Source organism: Archocentrus centrarchus, chromosome 16 (genome assembly GCF_007364275.1).
Source record: "Archocentrus centrarchus isolate MPI-CPG fArcCen1 chromosome 16, fArcCen1, whole genome shotgun sequence".
NCBI classification, from domain to species: Eukaryota; Metazoa; Chordata; class Actinopteri; order Cichliformes; family Cichlidae; genus Archocentrus; species Archocentrus centrarchus.
The window spans coordinates 29,092,079-29,115,308 of record NC_044361.1 but is presented as its reverse complement, the minus strand read 5'-3'; the positions used below and the strand labels follow the sequence as shown (position 1 = coordinate 29,115,308).

Genomic DNA, 23,230 nt, shown 5'->3' with positions numbered 1-23,230 from the left:
ACAGGCATGGTAAACAATGGTCCAGTATTTCTGTCCGAGTGTGTTTCTGTAGGCGTGTGTGCAGATTATGTGCATGCGTATTTTTTTCTTCTGCATATGTACATTAATGAGACTCAATCAAAGTGTTGAATTAGAGTACAGTCCGTGTACAGTGCATGTCTGTGCGTGCATGTGTGTTTGTGCATGTTCTAATAATGGTGCCTTGTAGACTGGGGCTACCTTTGATGCAATGAAGGCTGACAAGCGTGAAACAGGTCCAATCAGGCACGTGGGCGCTGCCAATTAACCCTTTTCACCGTGTGAAACCAAACATAATTGCCTGGGGTGCAGGGGGCCACTGGGCCATGGCCTGCCCAGCGTAGGCTGAAATGGGCATTAGCAGTACTGCCAGGTGACCATTACACACAATTGAACTGCTGGGTGTTTCTCCAAATCACATGGTTACAGTTGCTACCCAGACCTAATTGGCATGGCATTACCAAATAGCCTCTATTTCTATTTTTCACACCTACACAATTTGTCTAGAATGTCTTTGAACATATTGCGTCACCATGTTAAGGATCGTACTGTATTCACGTTATGTTTTTGTCTGATTTCACTGTGGAAGCATGTGGATTTTACTATGTTTGGACATAAAAATTCCTCTGTTAGTACCATGTTTCATATGTTGCCATACTTATCTTCATAATGTCATATTAATCTCAGCTGGAACAAATAGTGGTTATTAAGCAAGCTTTGCATGCATTAATAATCAAATTGTATTCATTTTATGCTCAAGGCAAATACCCACATCTTTAGTCAAACACCAAAAACTAGAGCATTTCTCTGCACTGCTGCAGAAACGTTTTCTAAAATTCTACTCTTATTTGTCTTGTTTTAGTATCCTTGTGATCAATTAATTATGACACTAATTAATGTGTGGTAAAATGAATGCTTATTATTAAAGGGAGACTTTAGCTTAAACAAAAGAGTTTAATAACTGAATAAACTTGTTTCTGCCGTATTCTTGTGAGTAATATGTCTCAGCAGTGCATGGAAGATGTTGAAAAGAAATACTTGTACTGTACTTAATGTACAGTATATCTAAGATTTGTAGAATTCATTAAATTCACAAACAATAAATAAAGAGTTTTATGGAGATTTCTATCATTGTTTCCAGGTACTTGTGGTTGATGAACATTTGTTACAATTTGGATATAAGATAATTAAAACTCACACAAATTCCTTAACTAAATAAGGAAAAAATTAGTTTCCAGTTGCCCTTAATGTATGCAGTGTCAACAATAAACAAAGATACATACAAAAATTTACAAAGAAAGCAACTGTATTTTGTAGCTCTAATTTTATCCACAGAAAAAATGATCACTTACTCTTTATAAGAACAAACTGTTAAATGCATACATTGTTTTATACACATCTGCATGACAAGTGTCACTGTAGTGTGAACCACGCTTACGCATTGGAAAGAGTGATTAAAATGCTTGAAAAAATGTACCAGTATTAATATTGGTTACTGATTTCTATTAGCTTATTGCAAATATATTGATATTTGCAGAAAGCTAGCATCTGGACTAGATGTTTTCTCTGTAGTGACAATCCACGCTTCTCCTTCTGGCGATCTGATGGACCAGTCTGGTTTTGGCGGTTGCCAGGACAACAGTACTTGTCTAACTGTGTTGTGTGCCAAGTGTAAAGTTTAGTGGAGGGAAGGGGGGGGGGTTATGGTGTGGGGTAGTTTTTCAGGAGTTGAACTCGTCCCATCTCCCCTATGTTAGTCTTGTCTGTTCTTCTCTGGATGGTTGTTCCGAACGGAATTTCGTTATATTATGATGGAATGTCGTTATATAATTTGTTGTATGATTTATTTCGTTGTGTATAATGACAATAAAGTTCTATTCTATTCTATTCTATCAGTTCCAGTGAAAGAAACCAAGACATTCTGAACAATTTCATGCTCCCAACTTTGTAGCAACAGTTTGGGGATGGCCCCTTCCTCTTCCAACATGACCGCACACCAGTGCACAAAGCAAGGTCCATGAAGACATGGATGAGTGAGTTTGGTGTGGAAAAACTTGACTGGCCTGCACAGAGTCCTGACCTCAGCTTGGTCCACCTTTGGGATGAATTAGAGTGGAGACTTCTCATCCATCATCAGTGTCTGACCTCAGATGTACTTCTGGAGGAATGGTCAAAAACTCCCATAAACACACTCCAAAATCTTGTGGAAAGCCTACCCAGAAGAGTTGAAGCTGTTCATCATATTAAACCCTATGGATTAAGAATGGGATGTCACTCAAGTTCATATGCGTGTGAAGGAATATGAGCGAATACTTTTGGCAATATAACGTATATTTTTACAGCACTGTTATTTAACCAATTTTACTTGAAATACCAGCTTCTGGCCGCCAGTGGTCACTGTTCTTCCTTTTTTCCCCTTCCTCAACTCGGCTTGCCCGTCTGCCGGACTGTCTGCCAGACAAGAAATGTTGGCAAAACACCCCCTCCTCATCGTGTAGGAAAAAATGGCGGACCCACAAAAGCGCTAGAAACAAATACACACGTTACAAAGCAAGGTAAACACCCTCGGATACACCGAGCGACGTCTCCATTTAGGCTCGACTTCAGCGCTGAGCCGAAATGACCGCTAACTAACCTCACAGTGCCGGTACGCTCCCGTTTTGCTCATGCTAATATTTATAATCAGGTCGGCGAGCTAGAGAGCCACCTAGCATGCTAAGGTAGCACACTAAAATAGTGGGCATGTCTGTAAAGCCGTGCGTAGCATAGCCTGTTGGATGAGATGTCTGCACTGGCTTCATGCATGTTTGGCTTTCATTCAATGGTGTTTGGAGCGATTTATACCGCAGGGTTGCTGCTAAACTCCTGATTAATACAGTCAACGCTGCTGTCATGTAAATGAGTATTTAGCGCTCATACAAATGAAGCACAGGAGAGGGCGGGGAAGAGGGTCCCATGTGCTGGTTTTGTGTTTTGAATGGAGCTCAATAAATTTCTCCAGTGTAAGCGGTGATATTTTGTGTCTGACTAGAAAGATAAGAGTCCCATTTGTGTGTCAAACAAGTGCTACTAGCTGGAGTTTGCAACAGGAGGGATGTGCTCCTGCCGAGCACTGATGCCAGTCCTATCACTTTCCTCACCCTGAAAAACAGGGAGCGGGTCGCTTTAATTTGGACGCCATCCCCCTTGGCGGAGGAAAAAGGCGCACTTCTATTGAAAGGGAGCTCATCAGGCAAGAAGAAACGCTGTGCAAAGCGGTTATGAAGTTTTAAGGTAGGCGCGTTTAAAATATGAACAGCCTCCATCTGCTTTGAGCTACACGGTGCATGCTCTGCCTTTGCTCTTTTCCACGTAACCTCGGTTAATTTATAACAGCCCCCATAATAAAGCGGGAATGTTTTTCCTCAGCAAATTCAAATATTTGGCAGATGGTTGACATCTGCGTTGCGATTGTTACCAACTTCCTCATTTACGCCTGAAACCATATAGCCGGCCGTGTTTGATTATTTTGTGATAATAAATGTCGCAGTGAGCTGTGGTGAAACTGGAGAAGCAGCCACTTGAAACACTTGTTTATATCCGCTGACCTGCTGACCTGTATGTTGTGTCTGGTTTGTAGTGTTGGTAAGCTTGGGGTTAGGTAATAGGGGTCACTGAGTCTTAAAACATGTTGCTCTTCCCTTAACCTTGGTCTGCTGACAGATGGCGAGACACATGCTACACTATGTTTTCTATAATAGGCAATAACCTCGTTTTCTGCATTCAAGGGGGCAGTTTTTTTTTATGCTTATTGCTTATTAAGTTCTGTGTGGTATGGAATGGCATACAACGTGCTTTTTAAAGAGGCGCAGATTCAGTTATATTGTATTTAGTGGGTGGAGTTTGTGCTGCTGTATTTGAGAGACGTGTCAATTTTTGTATAAATGCAGTCACTATCTCCAGTTTATTTATTATGATCGCAAAATGAATGTGTAATGCATGATAAAAATAAATTAAGACTATATGCAGTGCACTTTTTCCTTGGGTCTCTTTGCTGAACTTGACCTGTCAAGTCCCCCCCCAAATAATATTATAATGCGTAACTGTATATAACTCTGACAGATGACACCCCCCCCTCCTTTTTTTTTTGCCATCAGAAGGCAAAACCAGTAAACTGGTTGAAAAACAGTAGGACAGTTTACATGTGGTAGCTGATCCTTTGGTCTCAAAACGTTAGTGTGAGTGGTTCCTTATTAATCCCTTCAATATAGAGTTTTACCTTTTGATGGCCCTATGTAGGTATGATTTTGACCAAGTTTTAACTCAGTTTTCTATGTTTTCTTGCCTTTACAGTTGAGGCCACTTCTGTTTTGTTAGTTGGTCAGCATTGTTGGAGCATGAGGAAACCGGTACCGCAGAAAGGTAAGGCTTTGTTTTCTGATGAGTTTTTCTAGCACAAGTTATAATATTTCTAGATTGTAGGTGAAGCTAGAAGTATGGCACATTTTATTTTTATGCTCTGGGAGATGTATGTATTATGTTGTAATAGTCCTCTAACCCCTGAAAATGTATAGAGCAGTGATTGTGCCAGGTATTGCAACGTGCTGACCGATGAGAAGATTACCTATAGTTAAAGGCTTTTCCTGTCTTTCTTGGCTCCTCTAGCGATAGATTGGAAAGATGTCAGAAGGATTAAGCATGCTCGGAGTGGACGGCCTTCCCGAGTGCCCTCACAGTACCAAGGTATATAACTCTGACAGATGAAGTAGTTTTTCAGCAAATGTAAGAAAAAACAGTGTCCAAGGATTTGCTTTTTTTTCATTAAGCATTAAGACAGTTTGCTACAAATATTTAGTTTTAGGGGTTTTTTGTCAAGACGCTAAATTAAATCTTGTATACAATACAACAACAGTGAACTGTGCACGACTGGTTTCCTGTTGTTTTGCAGGGCACTTCAGCTGGGAGAAATACCTGAAAGAGACGGGTGCTGTTGCTGCACCTGCCTCATGTTTCAGACAGGTAAGTAGATTGATGGGTCGTTGCACTGTGTCATTTTTATGGTTCTGAATGCTTTTTATTTGATTCTACTTTATAACTGCTTCCCTGTTTGTCATCACTATCTAGAGCCTAACACCTCCAGTAAACGAGTTCAAGGCGGGCATGAAACTGGAGGCTCAGGACCCGCGAAACACCACATCCACCTGCATTGCCACAGTGGTGGGCTTGACAGGCTCACGGCTCCGGCTGCGCTTGGATGGGTCTGATAATAAGAATGACTTCTGGCGCCTGGTGGATTCCTCGGAGATCCAGCCTATCGGCAGCTGTGAAAAAAATGGAGGCATGCTGCAGCCACCGCTTGGTAAGGACGGAATCACAACCGTACACGAGCATCTTCGCGTTCTCATGCAGTCATGAATTAATGTCACAAACTCTACAGTTATCTTTGCTCTTAGAGTGACAGAGCAGATGCTGTGTTTGTCATATTGTGATTCATTCAAAGTGGCCTACTAAGGATGTTTTTGTAGTGAATACCCACGGTGATAATGAATGATTCTTTTCACTATTGCTTAATTTGCAGAATAATTTCATGATTCATTGTTTGATTCATGGTGCTCATTCAGTAATTTCATCTCAAAGCTGGTATAGTTATTAGAAAATTTGTCTCCCTATTCAGGTTTTCGTCTCAATGCATCATCCTGGCCCATGTTCCTTCTGAAAACACTAAATGGAGCTGAGATGGCTCCCTCTCGCATCTTTCACAAGGTACCTGTACAAGGCTCACAAGCTCAGGCTCACAAAGGTGGCTAACTATTCTGATGTATGGTATAATAACAGTGTTTGGCATTTGATCACTTGACAAAAATTTACTGGGAGTTTTGTTTGATTGTTAACTACCATACCTGACCCCTTTTCTTTCTCTCCATATTCCCCAGCAGGAGCCTCCCGCCCCAGAGCAGAACTCCTTCCAGGTGGGCATGAAGCTGGAGGCTGTAGACCGGAAAAATCCCCATTTTATCTGCCCGGCCACAGTAGGTGCATTGCGTGGCGTTGAGGTGCTGGTCACCTTTGATGGTTGGCGAGGAGCATTTGATTACTACTGCCGTTATGACTCGCGCGACATCTTCCCCGTTGGCTGGTGCGCCCTCACTGGAGACAATCTTCAGCCACCTGGCACCAAAGGTCTGAACCTCAAAAGTAGGCAATGGCATGGTGATATTTAAGAGTGTATATAATTTTTGTTTGACTTTCTCTGTATTTTGTGTTCAAGTCTTTTTTCTATTTCCTCTGCAGAACAGTGGAGGTAAATTTTGGTTTGTACTAAAATAGCTTTAGCCATCACCTGAGCAAGTGAACATAACTGAGTACAGCTGTATAAGTATGCAGATCTTTAACCACATATAGTCAGCTTGAATATGGCCAAAAATCATAATCAGCATTTTTTTTGGATGATTATTTAACACAGTTACTCATTAACTGTAAAAACATCATGCAGCTGTTGTACTTTGTCCTTTTGAAAAGGGGAATTCAACTGATATTCCAGGAAGTAAATGGAAAAAGAAATTAGGTAGAAGTGGTGGGGAACACAAAATTGCTCAATCAGGAGTCAGGCCTGGATAAGGCTTCATAATTATAGCCAAAATGATAATCAATATTATTTTGATCAATATTGAGATCACAATTATTCATTGGTCTTTCTTTTTTTAGTGACAAAGTTTTCATTGCACTTTGATGCAAACATAATGATGCTTTCACGTTCATGCTGTGCTATGTTACTGCTAATATACAAATCATCAAACTAAAATGGGTCTTCATTCACCACAATTCAGTGCAGCTTTTACAAAAAACATTACTATATATATATATATATATATATATATATATATATATATATAACATTACTATATCTTAACATAGGATTAAATCAACTGGGCACCTTTACATATTGCTACATTCACATTAAAACTTCTTTAATTAAATAGTGTTTAAAAGGGGTATTTTTTTAGAAAATATAGCCTTTCACTTCATTCATTGTATCTGCATAATGGATGTGAATAAAACTTGTAGTACTCAACAGCTGTTCGTTGCTCTACATTTACCCTGATATTTTGCGTACAGTGCAGGCATTGACACATTGATAAAATAAGTGTGAGGCGATAACACATCTTTTCTCCAGTAAGTTGGCTATTATCCCGAAGCTTTCGTTACTCACCGTGTATTTTAGACGCATATCTTTGGGGATTGTGTTGGCATCTTTGTGATGCGTCGTACAAGCTCGTTTTTATGGATGTCTCAGTTGATGTTGGATGATTGACATTAGCAGCCATTGCGCTGTTTTTCTTGGCCTTCGTGCATTAATTATACTGCAGCTTGTTGAGTGTTTTTAGGTGGTTGAATAGGTTAGTTGTGTTGCTTTGCAGTGCAGACACAACTCTGCAGCACTTGTTCTTTTCATCTTGGTAAATATCACTTGTGCTGAAGTATTTCCAAACGGTGGATGATGACAAGCTCTTCACCTTCTGTTGTGCCAGAAATGTGAGTTTTGTTGTATATCCATCTTTTAACATAATGTTACTCACCTAGACTAGCCCAGGAAACCTTAAGCTGCACGGTGAAGGGAACAGCTGTGACTGACAAATGTAGCTATGTGATCAAGCACTGATTTAGGGAGCACTTCATTGCTTTGTGTTTTATTGGAGGAGCTAAAACTTTCAGTGTTAATGATATTCATTTAAATGTGGGAACAGATTTAACGCTGTCTGTGAAGCTGGATTTAAGAGATAAGTCTTTAAAGTTTTTAGACCATGTAAAGCGCCATACAGAATTTGACGTCACTGGGTTGGTTGGTTGGTTGGTTGCCGCTAATAGGCTTACATTAGCACATGTTGTAGCCTGTTATGTTGTAAATTGGTTATATGTGCTTGGGATTTTATTGCATAAATTAGAGCTGCACCTGACTCAAACGGGCTCTCCTCTATACAGTCCTCATTTAGAAAGTGCTCTGCAAACCCAAATTTACGGCTAACAGGTGGATGTACCCATTTCAGTGCAGATAGCCAGCAACTACTGCTTAAGAGACAGAGAGTGAAACTGGAAAGTATATCCTCGGTCTTTATATGTGATTACCCATGGCGGGCATCTGGCCGATGTTCATTGAAGTGTCCGCTCGATAACAGTGCGACGGGAACATTTTGCTCTGGTTTAACAAAACTCATTGTTGCAGCCAGGCGCAGTACAAAATTGACCCCCTTGGGCTGCTTTTTAGTTTTAGTTTCCTTGTTTTTCACCGAGTTATCAGTTCTTTCACAACATAAACGAATGCAAGTCTGTTAGCACCACGTCAACCAACCTAGTGACAACACATTCTGTAGTCCCTGGAGCTTCACTTCTCATCCAAGAGGCTTCTTCAGTTCTAAAACGAAATGGTGGAGAGGTCCGGGTATTTAAACCCTAGTGGGGGTTGTCTCCTTGGAGGTGGTTGTTAACCCACTGTTGTTCATGTGCATCATCACATGAGCCATGGTGTTAAAAAAGGAGTGAGTCATTACCAATAGCGGTGATGACGCACATCCAAACATGACGACCACCTCAAGGGGGTAGCAGCCACTAGAGTTTTAATACCTGGAACTGTCATTTTGTCCATTTGGTCCAGAGACTACCATGACTTAGATGACTGAGAACTTACACAGACATTAAACACTTAAATCCAGCTTCACAGACAGTGTGACATCTATGACATTTTTAGAGCAGCGTTCCATGGTGTAAATTAGCCTTCATACATGTAGTGTTTCATATCCACGTTTAGACTTTCATCTTGATTATCTTGGTATGGTAAAACCCAGATCGTAATTAGAATTATCACCCAGCCCTACATTATAGTGCTGCATTACTTTGCTTTAGTTATTTGCATATAGTTCATCATCACGTCTTTGACTAAGTCTGACCAAAAATGCTATTTTATAACACTGATACAGGTATTATTTGTTCCTGACTTATGGATTATATTTCATTGCACTGAAAATCTCCCTTTTATAAGCATGTTCTTTTGATTTGCAAAGTTGGCTCTCAGTATCCATTAGTACTCAGTTTGGTTTGTAAAATATTGAAGTAGGCGTGCCTGTGGTTTTACTACTTTTTGAAGACTGTGTTTTGCAGTTCAACAACTCTTAGTGATATATTGTTTCCTTTGTGACTTGTGGAAGACAACCAGTCACTGCTTTCCTAAAGCAGTTACATTTCAGAAGTTGTAGCTGTTTTAACATGTTTAACATCAGGGAAAAGAGCCAGAATCAAAGATGGGAACAATAGGAATTTGTTATAAAAGAAACATAGAGGGTATTTAGTGGCTACAAGGGTTATCAGCCACAAGGTCAGCAGTCCTCCTCGTGTGTAGAATCCACAGTATGCGAAGGAGTGCAACAAGGGAGGGAAATGGGGAGGCAGGATATGTCTTTGTAGCCTGCTAGTGTTGTAGGCCTGGCACTCACCCAGCTGGCAGAATCAGGCCATGACGTGATTGAAATGAGTCCGAATGCCCCTCCACAGGCCTCTCATTGGCACGCTGGCTGCCGGAGTCTGATTAGACACCTTGGAAGGAATAAAGAAGTAGAAATCAAGAGAAAAGACAGACATATCCTATGAAAGGTGGATTGTTTACATTGTTAGCAGATTGTGGGAGGAGAGAAGAAGAGAAGGGAGGAAAAAGAAGGAAAGGAGGAGCCAGAGGACGGGTGGGAGAGGAGAAGGACAGGGCAGGAGGAGAGGGTGAATGTGAGGACAGCTGTGCTGACAACCACACACTTTTTGACTTTGATTTGAGAAAGACGGTGAGTAAAATGAATGAAATTACTGAAATGCAGTCAGAGTGTTAGATTAAAAGCTCTTGAGAAGTTATGCTGCTGAAATATGAAGCTGGCAGTGGTGGCTTTGTGAACTCAGTGAACTCAGTGCACTCATGGGATAAAGGAGAAAAAAAAACAAGGGTTTGCTTGTTAAGCATTTGCTTGGCTGTATTTACAAGCAGCGCAATTGATTGTAACCTTAAGCGCTTTACACCGTTAAACATATTATCTAGGATTTGTTCAATCTGTTTAGGATCAATCAGCTGTCTTGTTTTTTTTTTGTTTTTTTTTATAAAGCTTCTCTGTGACTTCTCTATGAAAAGTAGCAGTAGCCTGCAGACTGTGTGCTGCATTGATTGGTGTGTCTGTGTGAAAGCGTGTTTAATAAATACAGCCCCATGGGCCGAGACCTGTGTTAATGAATGTGGCCGCTCCTCTCGTAAATCTGTCTCGAGTTGATCCAGGATGAATACCAGCACACTTGAGGCTGTGTAGTGTGTGAGAGTGTGTTTTATTGCAGGTGCATATGAAGCCAGATATTCTGACTATACTGTGGTTCTTTTTTTTTTTTTTTTTTTTTTTTTTCTGTGCGGTTGTTTTTAGCATGCACACATTCTTGACGTTTTGCCAGCTGTAATGGCTTATGTAAAGTACAAGGATTGCTTGGTTGTTTTCTTGTATTTACTGTAGGCCCTCTCTTAATGTTTTTAACATGCTCCTGTTCTCCCGGGATTACGTGATTTCAGAAATGCTCCACATCCAGAAGTAAAGGGTGTGTGTTCATATTCTGGAGATAAATTTTAAGTCCGTCTCACAGCTAGTAGCAGCTTGCTTCTTCATTTGGGTTTAATCCTTGGGCTTTTAAGGGTGTTTTTTTTCCCTCCACATTTCTTCTTTTTATTATAGCCAGCAGAGACTTAAAGGTAGAAGAAAAGGGAGCCGTCTTTCATTACCTCTGTCCTGTCTTTCACAGCTGCTCATTTTCACCCTTCTTTCTCACCTTTTAGTCTTTGTTTTGCCTTTGCTTCATCTTCATTTTGCTGGGTACAGTGGATCCCAGTTTATAAAGGTAAAGCCTGATTTTTACTGTATTAAACCTGTTGTACACACCAAATTGATGTCTGTTTTCTTTTTTACTTTTAGTGGCATCTGGCCAAATAGATCATTTACATTTGGTCATATTTTGAGGCACATCAGAGATTACCTCACTGCCACCATAAAATGAAAATGAATTCTGTTTAATAAAACAGAAGCAACATCCCTACTAATCATATCCACATTTGGTTGTTTTCCTTAAAAATACTTTATATCAAAGAAATATAATTTTAAAAAGTCTGTTTGTCTGTCAGCCTGATTATACAATCAACCAAACTGAATAAATCTGGTTTATGGCATGGCCAAAGGAAGAACCCGTGAACTTTGGGTGCTGATCCAGATGTTTGGTACTTTGTTTATTAGTTCAGAACTCATTTCTCAGCCCTTGGGCACCAAATAGAAATAGGACTTCTCTTTCTTTGTGTCCCTTAATGTTATTAGAGACTTGACTGCCACTCAGTGATCAATTGATGCTTTACTGCAAGAGCGTGTATAACTTGAATTATTTGGACTACCATGTGATGAAGTCAAAGTGTGTGTGTGTGTGTGTTTGCTGGAGTTTACTGGAGAGTTCATGATAAGTAAGTGAGCAGTCTTAAAAAGGGAACTGAAGCATATATTTTTGATGTAACCTCTCTACCTGTTCGCTTTGACTGTAAAATGCGCTCGAGTCTGAGAATTGTAGTGTGGTGTCCTTGGGCTTATAACTGAAGGAGGTTGTTTCATTGCTGAGAAAGTTTGACACTCTTAGCTTCTGTGCTACTGAGAGAGGTTCAGGTGTTCTGAATAAAGTGGAGAAATTTAGCTTTTTTTTTTTTTTTTTGTATTTGATGCTACAGATTGTAATATGAAATATGTTAAAGCACTTTCAGTTTAGCTTTGCAGAAACAGTCTTATAGTATAGATCAGAGAAGGAGGTAGCTTGGGTTCCTCATGCACCGAGGGAATATTTAATGCCTGTGTATGAATCAGCCAGCTTCTTACTTGATTTCAATTTGAAGCATGTGAGTACATTGCAGCCAACAGCACAAAGGCTACTTGTATGTGTCGAGCACATGACTCATGCTGTTATGTGGCAATTTTGTGTGCATATTGCACAGCAGGTGTGTGGTGAAGCTGATTTAGGATTGTGACTGAACATCTTGCCCTTGTCATTCACATAATATAGCCACATAAAACATTCTAGACTTAGACTTATAAATTTTAGACTGAATACGTACAGTAGTGAAGATGGGTATACAAAGCTGAGAGGTTATCTATCTGTCTCTCTTTGCCCTTACAGTGGTGTTGCCTAAAAGCCTTGGGGCATTGACAGACGGAAGTGTGGAGAGCCCAGTCATGCATCCCAGCCCTACGGTGGGCAGGCCTCCAGGCCAAAGAGGACGCAAGCCAGGCCGCAGGAAAACCAAAGTGACAGGGCACTGGAGTCAGAAGGGCTCTGCACTGGGACCACAGAGCATCCAGCCAGAAAAAGCCCAGGAACCCATCAAAATTCCCAAGAAGAGAGGACCCAAACCTGGCAGTAAGGTAGGCATAAAGAGGCTATAACATAATCTGAAAGACAGATGGTTGACATTTATTTAAAAGTCGGTTCACAGGTTACAGTTATATTTACAGTTTCTGTTCAGTTTTGCAGGTAATCACCACAGAAAAATGCAATTTAACTCCAAGTGGTAGAAATATTAGGGGCAAACATTTGATATGCAAAGCTAAAAAAAATTCTTTCATACCCTGTTAACACAAGATGCACAGAGTAACGAACCTTTAAATAACACTGTATGACTGGTCACAGTGGCAGCCGTGGCTATATGTTTTCTGTTGGGGGATAAAGAGAGTTTGACTGTGTGTGTGTGTCCTTTGCTCTTTGTTCGCAGCTGGGCTGGGCAAAGAGAGCTAGCTGGCTGGAGGATGCCATGGCTGGGCCAGGACGGCCAGTGACAGGCCCAGGGCGAACCAGGGGCAGACTGCCTGCCAACTGGGCGCAGAGGATAGCTTTGCAGCAGGCCCAGACTCAGGCAGAACCTATCAAGATCCCAAAGAAAAGAGGGCCGAAACCCGGCAGCAAGGTAGCCGTCCAATACAAACAAAACAACACAGCTGTCATTAGACAACTTAATGTCACATAAGCAGCTGCCTGCTTGAGAAATACTGATGGAAATGGAAACTTATGCTGTATACTGCTTATAGCATTTAATACACAGTTGCTTGGTGACTTGTCCAGTGCTTAGTGGCTATATTTGGATAAGTTATTTAGCCAGAAACTAACCTGTTAGTTAACCCTCTGCTCTCCCAAAGTCTGTCTGTGCTGTGATAACTTTCCTAACTAGTTAAACTTGCCAACTCATCTGTAAGTATGGTAGCGGTCATATTTTTTAATTACTCAAATTGTTATAAAGGTATTTGTTTCACCATATTTGTTATGTCTTTATAAATGAGTACTATCCTGTTTGTTATTTGTTTCTGGGTAAGACAGACTGAGCTAGTATCCCTTTTAGAAAACTGCAGTGCTCAGCCGCTACATGTTTGGCAGCATCCAGTTTGAATCTTTGTTTTGTTTTCCATTATTATTTACAGGAATGTACTTAGTTTACTGCTTTTATTTGGCTTCTGATTACATATGCTGATGGTTATGTAAAATTTGAATGTGTGTATTTGCATACAGAGAAAACCTCGAGTGGTACCTAATCCAGTCCCCACGTCTCCCACCAGCAGTACCCCAGAGCCTGACACCAGCACTGTGCCCTTGGACAATGCCACCATCCCCAACTCTGCACTACAGGCTCCCACAGGTACAACATCCACAGGCCTGGACATAATGCACATTGTTTTTGTTTTTGTTTTTTTACACTGATATTTTCACAGACAGATATGGAAACACAATTTAATGGATGAAAACTCTCAGCTGAGGCCCATATACCTTTCGTCTTTTAGTTTGTGTGTACCTAAACAAGTATGGCAAGGTGGGACCCCATTTAGACCAGCGGCGTATCCAACAGCTTCCAGACCACTTTGGGCCAGGCCGAGCCTCTTCGGTACTTCAGCAGTGTGTCCAGGCTTGTGTGGACTCTGCTCACAACCAGGGCACAGTCTTCTCCTGCCTCAAGTCTGGACAAGGAGGAGAAGTCATTTCAGGTGTGCACTGATTTAATTTGAAGGGTTAATATGATTTCACTTTCAGGAAAGCTCACTCACATTTGTGACATAGCCTGTTAATTCATTTACACTTCACTGAAAAGCAGCTGATTTCTAATCTGTCTTGTGTCTCGTCCAGCCTTTTTTGACCAGCAGCAGCACACCTTGACCCTGCCAACTGTCAGCAGTGTCACCTATGTCCTCCGTTTCCTCGAAAAACTTTGCCACAACCTGCACTGCGATCCTTTGTTTGGCAGCCAGCCTGTAGCCAGAGGCGGTCTTCACTACGACAGTCACGCTTACACTACAGGTCAGGGTCACTGTTCGCTCATTGTGTGTTGACATATGCAGCGTTAATTCATTTTAGCATAGCTGTTAGAACCATTCTCTTATATGAAGAAGCACCAGTGTCAAGCAAGCAAAGACTCTGCGCACCAAAAAAGCAAAGGCTCTCTCTCCAATGCATTTAATGAAAAGGCAGCTACAGTTAGCTAATTATAGTCATTGGATATTGTGTCAGGTGGAAAAATGTGTTAAGCTGTTGTCATCATTAGATATAAATCTCATAGCAGTCAGACTCCTCTACATTTAATGGAATTACATTAGGGATAAACAGTTATTAGACCTTTTTCTAAGTTGTTTAGGTAAGAGGAAACTGCAGACTATGATCGTCTGCCTTGTTTATGCAAAGATACACTGCCTGGCCAAAAATAAAATCACCACCTGGATTTAACTAAGCAAACAGGTACGAGCCTCCTATTGGATAATTACTGCATTATCTTTCAGCTGGCAACAAGTTATTTAACCCCAACTGGTGCAATGAGTTGCTTCTCATTTCTTAAACAGTCATGTCAAAAGACACATTGCGTGGTCGTGGAAAAAATGTCAGTCTGTTTGAGGAGGGTCAACTCATTGGCATGCATCAAGCAGAGAAAACATCTAAGGAGATTGCAGAAACTACTAAAATTGGGTTAAGAACTGTCCAATGCATTATTAAAAACCGGAAGGATGGGGGGGACCCATCGTCTTTGAGGAAGAAATGTGGCCGGAATAGAGTAAGAGCATTTCCACACAGCACAATGTGAAGGGAACTCAAGGGATTGGGACTGAACAGCTGTGTAGCCTTAAGAAAACCACTAATCAGTGAGGTTAACCGGAAAAAAAAGGCTTCAATTTGCTAGGGAGCATAAAGATTGGACTCTGGAGCAATGGAAGAAGGTCATGTGGTCTGATGAGTCCAGATTTACCCTGTTCCAGAGTGATGGGTGCATCAGGGTAAGAAGAGAGGCAGGTGAAGTGATGTACCCATCGTGCCTAGTGCCTACTGTACAAGCCTGTGGGGACAGTGCTATGATCTGGAGTTGCTGCAGTTGGTCAGGTCTAGGCTCAGCAACATTATGTGCTCAAAGAATGAGGTCAGCTGACTACCTGAATATACTGAATGACCAGGTTATTCCGTCAATGGATTTTTTCTTCCCTGATGGCACGGGCATATTCCAAGATGACAATGCCAGGATTCATCGGGCTCGAATTGTGGAAGAGTGGTTCTGGGAGTATGAGACATAATTTTCACACATGGATTGGCCAACACAGAGTCCAGACCTCAACCCCATTGAAAATCTTTGGGATGTGTTGGAGAAGGCTTTGCACAGTGGTCAGAATCTGCCATCATCGCTGCAAGATCTTGGTGAAAATTTAATGCAACACTGGATAAATCTTGTGACACTGCAGAAGCTTATCGAAACAATGCCACAGTGAATGCATGCTGTAATCAAAGCTAAAGGCGGTCCAACCTAATATTAGTGTGTGACCTTTTTTTTTTTGGCCAGGCAGTGTATTTGCAATATGCTTCTAGGAAATACATCTTTATTTGCTGGATTGTGAAAATCAGTTAACTTGTTGAAAGCAGGAAGCTTGAAATTTCATATCTAGGGGTAGTGTAGGGCTGGGCAAAATGGACCGAAAGATCAAAAATATCACTCTAGTCAACTGTCTTGCATCTTTGTCACAACCGGCTTCTTCCTTTTTTTTTTTTTTTTTTTTTGGGGGGGGGGTGCTTTCGTGTCTGGCAGTTTTCGCAATCGGAATGATGATCCGAATGCACTATTGTACCAAACATAGTGCCTTAGCCTCTAGATGTTCTTCAGTCCATATTTTTTTTTTTTTTTTTATAGAGAGGAGAGGTTTTGGAGACAGCCTGACAACGGGCCCAGTACGAGGCACAAAGCGGTTCCTTCAGGACTTCAGTAATCCTCTGTCTCAGAAACTGGCAAAAATCCCCCGGCACTCCACTGATGGTATGCTGTTTCATTCATTCTTAATTTGCTCTTATTAGTCATACTGCTAGTCATAAATTTAGGTCTTGGTTTTTAGTTTTTTGGGGGTTTTTTTGCTTGTTTTTATATAGAGCTGGTGAAAAATATATTGCTCTAACCATGAATGTTGGTCATATTAGTAGTCAGGCAACACATCTATTGATGAATGATTAAATGCCATTTTGAGATAAATCAACCCTGACCTCAACTGGGCTGGTGTTGGCTTATTGCTAGATCATGAGGCTGGTGAAGAAAACACATCTGCAGACATTTGTCGTTTTAGTGTGGCTGCTCTGAAATAATGGCGCTCCCCCTCGTGTCAGTTTTCCTCTCCATCATAAGTCAACAGGTTTCTTAAATGTGGGAAATGTGCCAGTGTCGACTGTAATGCTACATGAAAGAAAACTGATGCATAAATTCCTAGCTTACAGAGCTCAATATTTATTTTATATCTCTTTATAAAGTATGCAATATTTATGTGGTGCACCAGTGATGTAAATTTCATCATTAAATGATGACCATGAGGCCACCACTACACATGTACCAAGTGTGCATGCTTCCTCAGCGCTGATTAGAAAGCGATATAATAATTACAATAAGCTGGATGACCACAGACTACATTGGGTCAGTCCTTGGTGCTGAGATCCCTTCCAGTTCAGTAAGCCTCGCCTTTAATACTGCAAATAGACTTGTATGAATAATGGTTCAAATCAAGCGTCTTTACCTTAAAGCACCTTGAGGTGTCTGTTTGTTGTGATTTGGCACTATATACATAAAATTGAATTGAACTGAAAATCTATCCAAAATTTATGTTATACTCTGCCTTAGCACAGCTCTGTAGTTGATCCACTGTCTCAAACTGTGGAGATTGTCATCCAGGCCATGGTACTGGAAAAAAAATCTCAGTGTACTTCAGACCCATCCACACAAAAACTGTCCACTCCACAAACACATCACAGCATAGAAGAAGAAGAAAACTGACCTGCACTTCTGCACCTAAAGGACAAAGGACACACTTTTGAGGATGCCGATGTTCCCGTTTTGTACTGGGAAGACAGATGGTTTGAAAGAGGAGTAAAAGAGGCCATGTATGTCCACTGTGAATGACCATCACTAAACAGAGGTGGTGGCTCACGACCCCAGCTGTCCACAACCTACACCTTACTTCAGGTGACGTCAATAGATTACATGATAGGGTGGGGCGCGGTCTCACAGCCGTTTCACCTGGTGCTAATGACCCACACCTTTTTTCCACACCTTGGCTCATGGCGCACATGATCAATAGTGTCTCCAACTCCCACTAGCTTTTAAATACCTGGGACTCTCCACCTTTTGGTTTCATAACTGAAGAAGCCTCTTGGATAAAATCAAAGTCCTGTCACCTTTTTTCAAGCTCTTGAGACACTCATACAAACACTTGTAGTTGCCTGTCTTCTGATTGGCTGCTCCTCACAAACAGAAGGTTTGAATAGCTGCAAGGTGGGTGTTGCTATTCTGTCAGTCAGAGGTATGTGCCTAAGGTGACCATATTAAGATCCCCTCTCATAAAGTCTGAAGAGTAGAAAAAAAGAGTCTGTTCAGAGCTGTCTGAAGCCTGAGCTTTTGGCCTTATGTGGATGACTTGACTTCAGTTTTTGAATCTTTGACCATGTAATGTGTTCACTACTAGTATCACTCATCTGAAAAAAATAATAATGAATAACCACTATTCAAAATGTTAGCACCATGTTTTTCTGAGTGGTTTGCACGCCCCTAATAAGAAATGATGTTTCTTTGGAGGATTGATCAGTAAGAAATAATTTCTTTGTGGACCCTGTTTGTTTACATTAAGGGCACACTTTTTTTAATTGCTAAATAATGTACCGAATATAGTTATGTTTAAAAAAAAAAAAAAGTTTTTCACAGGACAGCATAGCCTTGTGAAAACTAAGTATAGCCTTAATGCTTCAATAGGACAAGTAGCAGCCAGGTGCAGCTAATCAGATGCACTTGATTAAGCAGATGTTTTGGCAGTTTGTTGGTCTGGAGCATTTAGGTGTGTTTTAACACAATGCCACAGGACTGCATGGAGTCCTGTGAAAATGTTCTCACAAGTGTGTGTGCGTGTGTGTGTGTGTGTGTGTGTGTGTTCTGCCCCTGGAAATTTTCTCTTTTTTAAAATGCCTTTAGTCATATATTTCTTTGTTCTTTATTTGTATGCAAAAATACCTTGAAATATATCAAAGGATTCCTCTCATATTTAGTAATTGTTTTATAATCAGAGGCTATCCAAAATCAAATGCTGCGTCATATTTCTGTCAGACATTTAATTGTAATAACTGAGGGCTCTGACTTATCTTGTAAAGCTTTCTGTAATCATATAGAAGGAGGTAGTGAGACGGAGCTCAAGAGTGAGTGCTATTAAGTTCTGGGGCATGGTGTTAATCATTTAATCATTTTTATATTTCCTTAAATTTTAATTAAGTTAATGTAATATTGGAAGACATATGTATGCAAAGGGGGTAATATCCCCTTCAAAGTGCCCTTACACTTTTACAGAATACCATAACCCTGTTAAATCACTGTGACACCCTCTGAGGGTTACTGCTGTAACACTATGAAGTACAGTATACACTGATCAAGCATAACATTATGACCACCTGCCTAATATTGTGTTGGTTCCCCTTTTACTGCCAAAACAGCCCTGACCTGTTAAGGCATGGACTCCACTAACGCCTGAAGGTATGCTGTGGTATTTGGCACCGAGGTGTTAGCAAAAGATCCTTTGAGTCCTGTAAGTGCGAGGTGAGGCCTCCATGGATTGGACTTGTTTGTCCAGCACGTTCTGCAGATTGATTGGATTGATCTCTGGGGAATTTAGAGGCCAAGTCAACACCTCAAATTCGTTGTGCTCCTCAGAGGATTCATGAACTATTTTTTTGCTTTGTGGCAGGATGCATTATCCTGCTGAAAGAGGCCACAGCTATATGGGAATAACATTTCCATGAAGGGGTGTGCATGGTCTGCAGCAGTGCTTAGGTAGGGGATATGTGTCAAAGTAACACCCACATGGCTGGACCCAAGTTTTCCCAGCTGAACATTGCCCAAAGCTTCACACTCCCTCCGCCGGCTTGCCTTCTTCTCATAATGCGTCCTGGTGCCAGGTGTTACGCAGGTATGTGGCGCACACCGTGGCCATCCACATGATGTAAAAGAAAATGTGATTCTTCAGACCAGGCCACCTTCTTCTATTGCTCCGTGTTCCAGTTCTGATGCTCATGCACCCATTGTTGGCGCTTTTGGCAGTGGACAGGGATAGGCACCTTAACTGGTGTATTCTGACACCTTTCCATCAGAACCAGCATTAACCTTTACAGCAATTTGAGCTACAGTAGCTGGTTTGTTGGATCGAACCTCATGCATCAGTGAGTTTTGGTCTCCCATGACCCTGTTGCTGGTTCACCACTGTTCCTTCCTTTGACCACTTTTGAGAGATACTGACCACTGAAGACCAGGAACATCCCACGAGAGCTGCAGTTTTTGAGATGCTCTGACTCGGTCATCAAGCCATCACAATTTGGCCCTTGTCAGACTCGCTGAAATCCTTACGCTCACCTATTTTTCTTGCTTCTAACACCATCAACTTTGAGGACAAAATGTTCACTTCCTCCCTAATATATCCCACGCACTACCAGCTGCCATGATGAAGAGATAATCAGTGTTATTCATTTCACCTGTCAGTGGTCATCGTGTTATGCCTGTAGTGTATCTGAAGAATAAGTTGTCAGTTGAGCTTCTTTTTAAATGCTCTCTCCTATTTGCTGTCTGTTTTTACTATGTTGTTTAGCAGTGGGGCCTTTTGTTATTTGGGGATTTTTTTTTTTTTAAAGGCACCAGTATAATTATGTGCTTTGTTCCCAGGTGAGTCCTTCATGGAGAACAGTGTGACAGCATCGGAGCACTTAAAGAAGAGCCCTCTCTCCCAAAACTCTACAGGACTGACTCCTGGCCCGAGGTCCTCCTCCAAACTGCTGCATCATAACAACTCTACTGGTAGGAATGTTGTATCTGTCAAAAACTGCCCTTCATTCAAAAAAAATGCACAAATTTCTGTTAGTGTGAATGTATTACTTCTGTTAATGCAGACACAGTTAACATCCAATCCAGCAAGACTGGCTTTAACAAAGGCTTATTGATCAAAAAGCTACACAGTGATTGAAATACTCTGGAATTTTATTTTTTTTTGCTACTTGGGAAAACATTTTATCTTTCATGGTGCATATGTTAAGATGGAGAACATCACAGCGTAATGGGATTCTTTTAATTACAAAGCATTAGATGTGTAATTAGCAGCTCTTAACGTTTGCCTTAAAACTGAAACAAACACCAGTAAATGGAATAGTATTTATATAGCACTTTTTTAAAAACTCTTAATGAGCTTATAAAATGCTCGTACACAAGAAGCTGCACTACAGTGTAGGTACATTCAGTAGGTAATGAAAGGAGTTTGGTCAGAAATTGCCTTTTCAGAGGGACAGGTCAGATTAAGCAGTTTGGAGACAAAGTTAGAGAGGCGAGGCTGAGATGGTTTGGACATGTGCAGAGGAGGGATAGTGGATATTTTTGCACAAAGGAGGCTGAATATGGAGCTGGCAGGCAGGAGGAAAAGAGGAAGCCCACAGACGAGGTTCATCGGTGTAGTGAAGGAGGACGTGCAGAGGATTGGTGTGACAGAGGGTGCAATGAATGAGATGGAAGTGGATGATCTGCTGTGGTGATTCCTAAAGGGAGCAGCTGTAAGCAGTAGTGACATTTGAAGTCATATCTTATAGCGGGTGAATAGTAGACAAGAAATTGCAAGAAAAATGTCTAGTGGATACTTGGGTTTACACTACATTTGCTGCTGTTTGCATGTGCAGCCTGTGTGTTTATGCATTTTGAGCTAAACTCATACCTTTGCAGAGACGGGCCAAAGACTCTGACGTTTATAATCATGTGACTGCAAAAAGTATAATTTAGTACATAAAGTTTTACAGAGCCATCGTATCAGCTCAGATGTCAGAATAAAATGTTCAGTCTGTGCCGCAGCCTGCAGTAGGACTATGATAAACATGTTTTTTCCATTTGATATGTTTTTTAATGGCAGGCTACATGTGGATGAAACACTCAGTGAATAACTGCCTTATGAATCTGTATTTGTACATTTGCTCTCGCAGGCTCAGGTAGTTTCCGGGAGAGCCCCAGACCCAGCGGTCAGGACCCCAATCTGTGGACAGTAGATGAAGTCATGCAGTACATCAGGGATATTGACCCAGTTCTGGCACCACATGCTGACCTTTTTAGAAAACATGTACGTATTCATTCATAATAATGAATGTGTAGTGAATGTTTCAAATGCATGTAGATACCCTAGATATCAATTTTATTTTTGTGCAGCTCTGTTTAAAAGAAGAAAAAGATAGATGTTCACTTTCCCCCCCTTATTCCTCTGCTACAGGAAATTGATGGGAAAGCCCTCCTGTTGTTGCGCAGCGACATGATGATGAAATACATGGGCTTGAAGCTTGGCCCTGCCCTCAAACTGACCTTCCACATCGACAAGCTCAAACGAGCTTGACGACGTCAGTCAACCAGACGCAGCCTTCTGAAGGACTTAAGTCTAGCTCACCTCCCTGTTCTAGGTTCAGTATATCATGCACTTCATAATGGACATATGCTGACAGTTTACATGTAGCAATTTCCACCATACTCCATCCAGTATCCATACCCCTGCTCTGACCTCAGTCAGTCAGGGACGTTTATTTTGTGTAGCACAATCCAGCCCTAAGGCAGCATGGGATACGTAGGATCAGCCACTTTTCTGTCATTTGTTTTGCATTTCAGTCTAACTTGAAAATATGTGGCCATTTTAACTGTAAAGGGCCCTTTGGCCTGCTTTTATTATGTTACATTTATCTGTACATTTCATATTTTGTACTTCATGAATACAGTATATGGATTTTCAGTGTTTTGTGACGGAATATGCTCAAAGAAAGAAAACCCTAAAGGAAAAAAGAAACGCTATATCCCAATAGTTGGGATTTCTTCTGATTAGTCTCTGTTTGAGGCAAAATTTTTGCAACTACAACAATATTAATTATGGTTAGAAAAATGTGTTTTATAAAACTTTATTCTGAGAAAAACTGCCATGAAGATGTTTTTTTTTTTCTCTCTCTTATTCTGGATGTTGTTTATAATGCCTTGTGTTGTCTTTGTTATTTGTACTTTTTTAATTTTTTATACTATATTATTAGAGTTCCTACATGGAGAGCCCTATCATACTTAACATTGTTCAATAAATATATAATAATTATCCTTTTTCCTTGTTTTTTTCCAGTGTCAGCAAACTTTGAGACATTCTGCATTAACAGTCTGCTGTTACACACATATTTGTTCACTTTTAAATTGAAATGTTATTTTTAATTTAGAGACAAATTAACATGAACTGCCATTCAAAGAGCTGGAAGCTTTAAAGTTGTTCACAAGAATCGATGAATTATTGTAATCTTACTTTGAGGAGCACATTTTGTTTAAGGGTTTTTCCATTAACAGAAGCTCACCAGCAGAGGGCAGCATATAACTGCCAACATTTTTCTTAAACCTCTCCTAGGGACACTGCCGTGCAGTACCATGGGTGGGCATATCTCCATCTGTTAGACAGCATGATAATATCAGTGATATTTTTATACCACGTCAGGACTATTTCATATGGCTGCCTCTGTTACATGTTCGTGTGCTGCTTCTGGATTTGTAGCATAGCCTTTTGTAAATGTTTCATTAATCCTTCAATATTTAAAGATTTCTCAAAGGTTTTTAAAGCTATAGAAAATTTTA

General features: G+C 40.8%; 1 protein-coding gene across 8 annotated transcripts; it reads left to right on the top strand.

Moving 5' to 3' along the window:
* Positions 1 to 2,496: 2,496 nt before the first annotated feature.
* Positions 2,497 to 22,664, top strand: LOC115795103 (polycomb protein SCMH1). 8 transcript variants are annotated; one of them, XM_030750896.1, is made up of 17 exons: positions 2,497 to 2,665; positions 3,171 to 3,291; positions 4,351 to 4,419; positions 4,663 to 4,740; positions 4,946 to 5,016; positions 5,122 to 5,356; positions 5,672 to 5,760; positions 5,931 to 6,192; positions 12,214 to 12,458; positions 12,806 to 12,997; positions 13,594 to 13,720; positions 13,863 to 14,063; positions 14,203 to 14,373; positions 16,238 to 16,360; positions 20,279 to 20,410; positions 21,574 to 21,707; positions 21,855 to 22,664. In XM_030750896.1, exons 3-17 carry the CDS (start codon positions 4,395 to 4,397, stop codon positions 21,972 to 21,974), a joined length of 2,205 nt encoding a protein of 734 aa, XP_030606756.1. In that variant the 5' UTR covers positions 2,497 to 2,665; positions 3,171 to 3,291; positions 4,351 to 4,394; the 3' UTR covers positions 21,975 to 22,664. The 8 variants fall into 8 exon arrangements, with proteins under 8 accessions (XP_030606756.1, XP_030606758.1, XP_030606755.1 ...); XM_030750898.1 differs by lacking the exon at positions 3,171 to 3,291 and having other exon boundaries at positions 5,934 to 6,192; XM_030750895.1 differs by lacking the exon at positions 3,171 to 3,291.
* Positions 22,665 to 23,230: the final 566 nt, after the last annotated feature.

Excerpts from the sequence above, each read along its gene's own strand:
- LOC115795103 (XM_030750895.1), top strand. The coding sequence starts at position 4,395 with ATGAGGAAACCGGTACCGCAGAAAG. Across the intron at positions 4,420-4,662 it reads GAAACCGGTACCGCAGAAAG|CGATAGATTGGAAAGATGTC; the intron begins GTAAGGCTTTGT and ends TGGCTCCTCTAG. Across the intron at positions 5,357-5,671 it reads CATGCTGCAGCCACCGCTTG|GTTTTCGTCTCAATGCATCA; the intron begins GTAAGGACGGAA and ends CTCCCTATTCAG.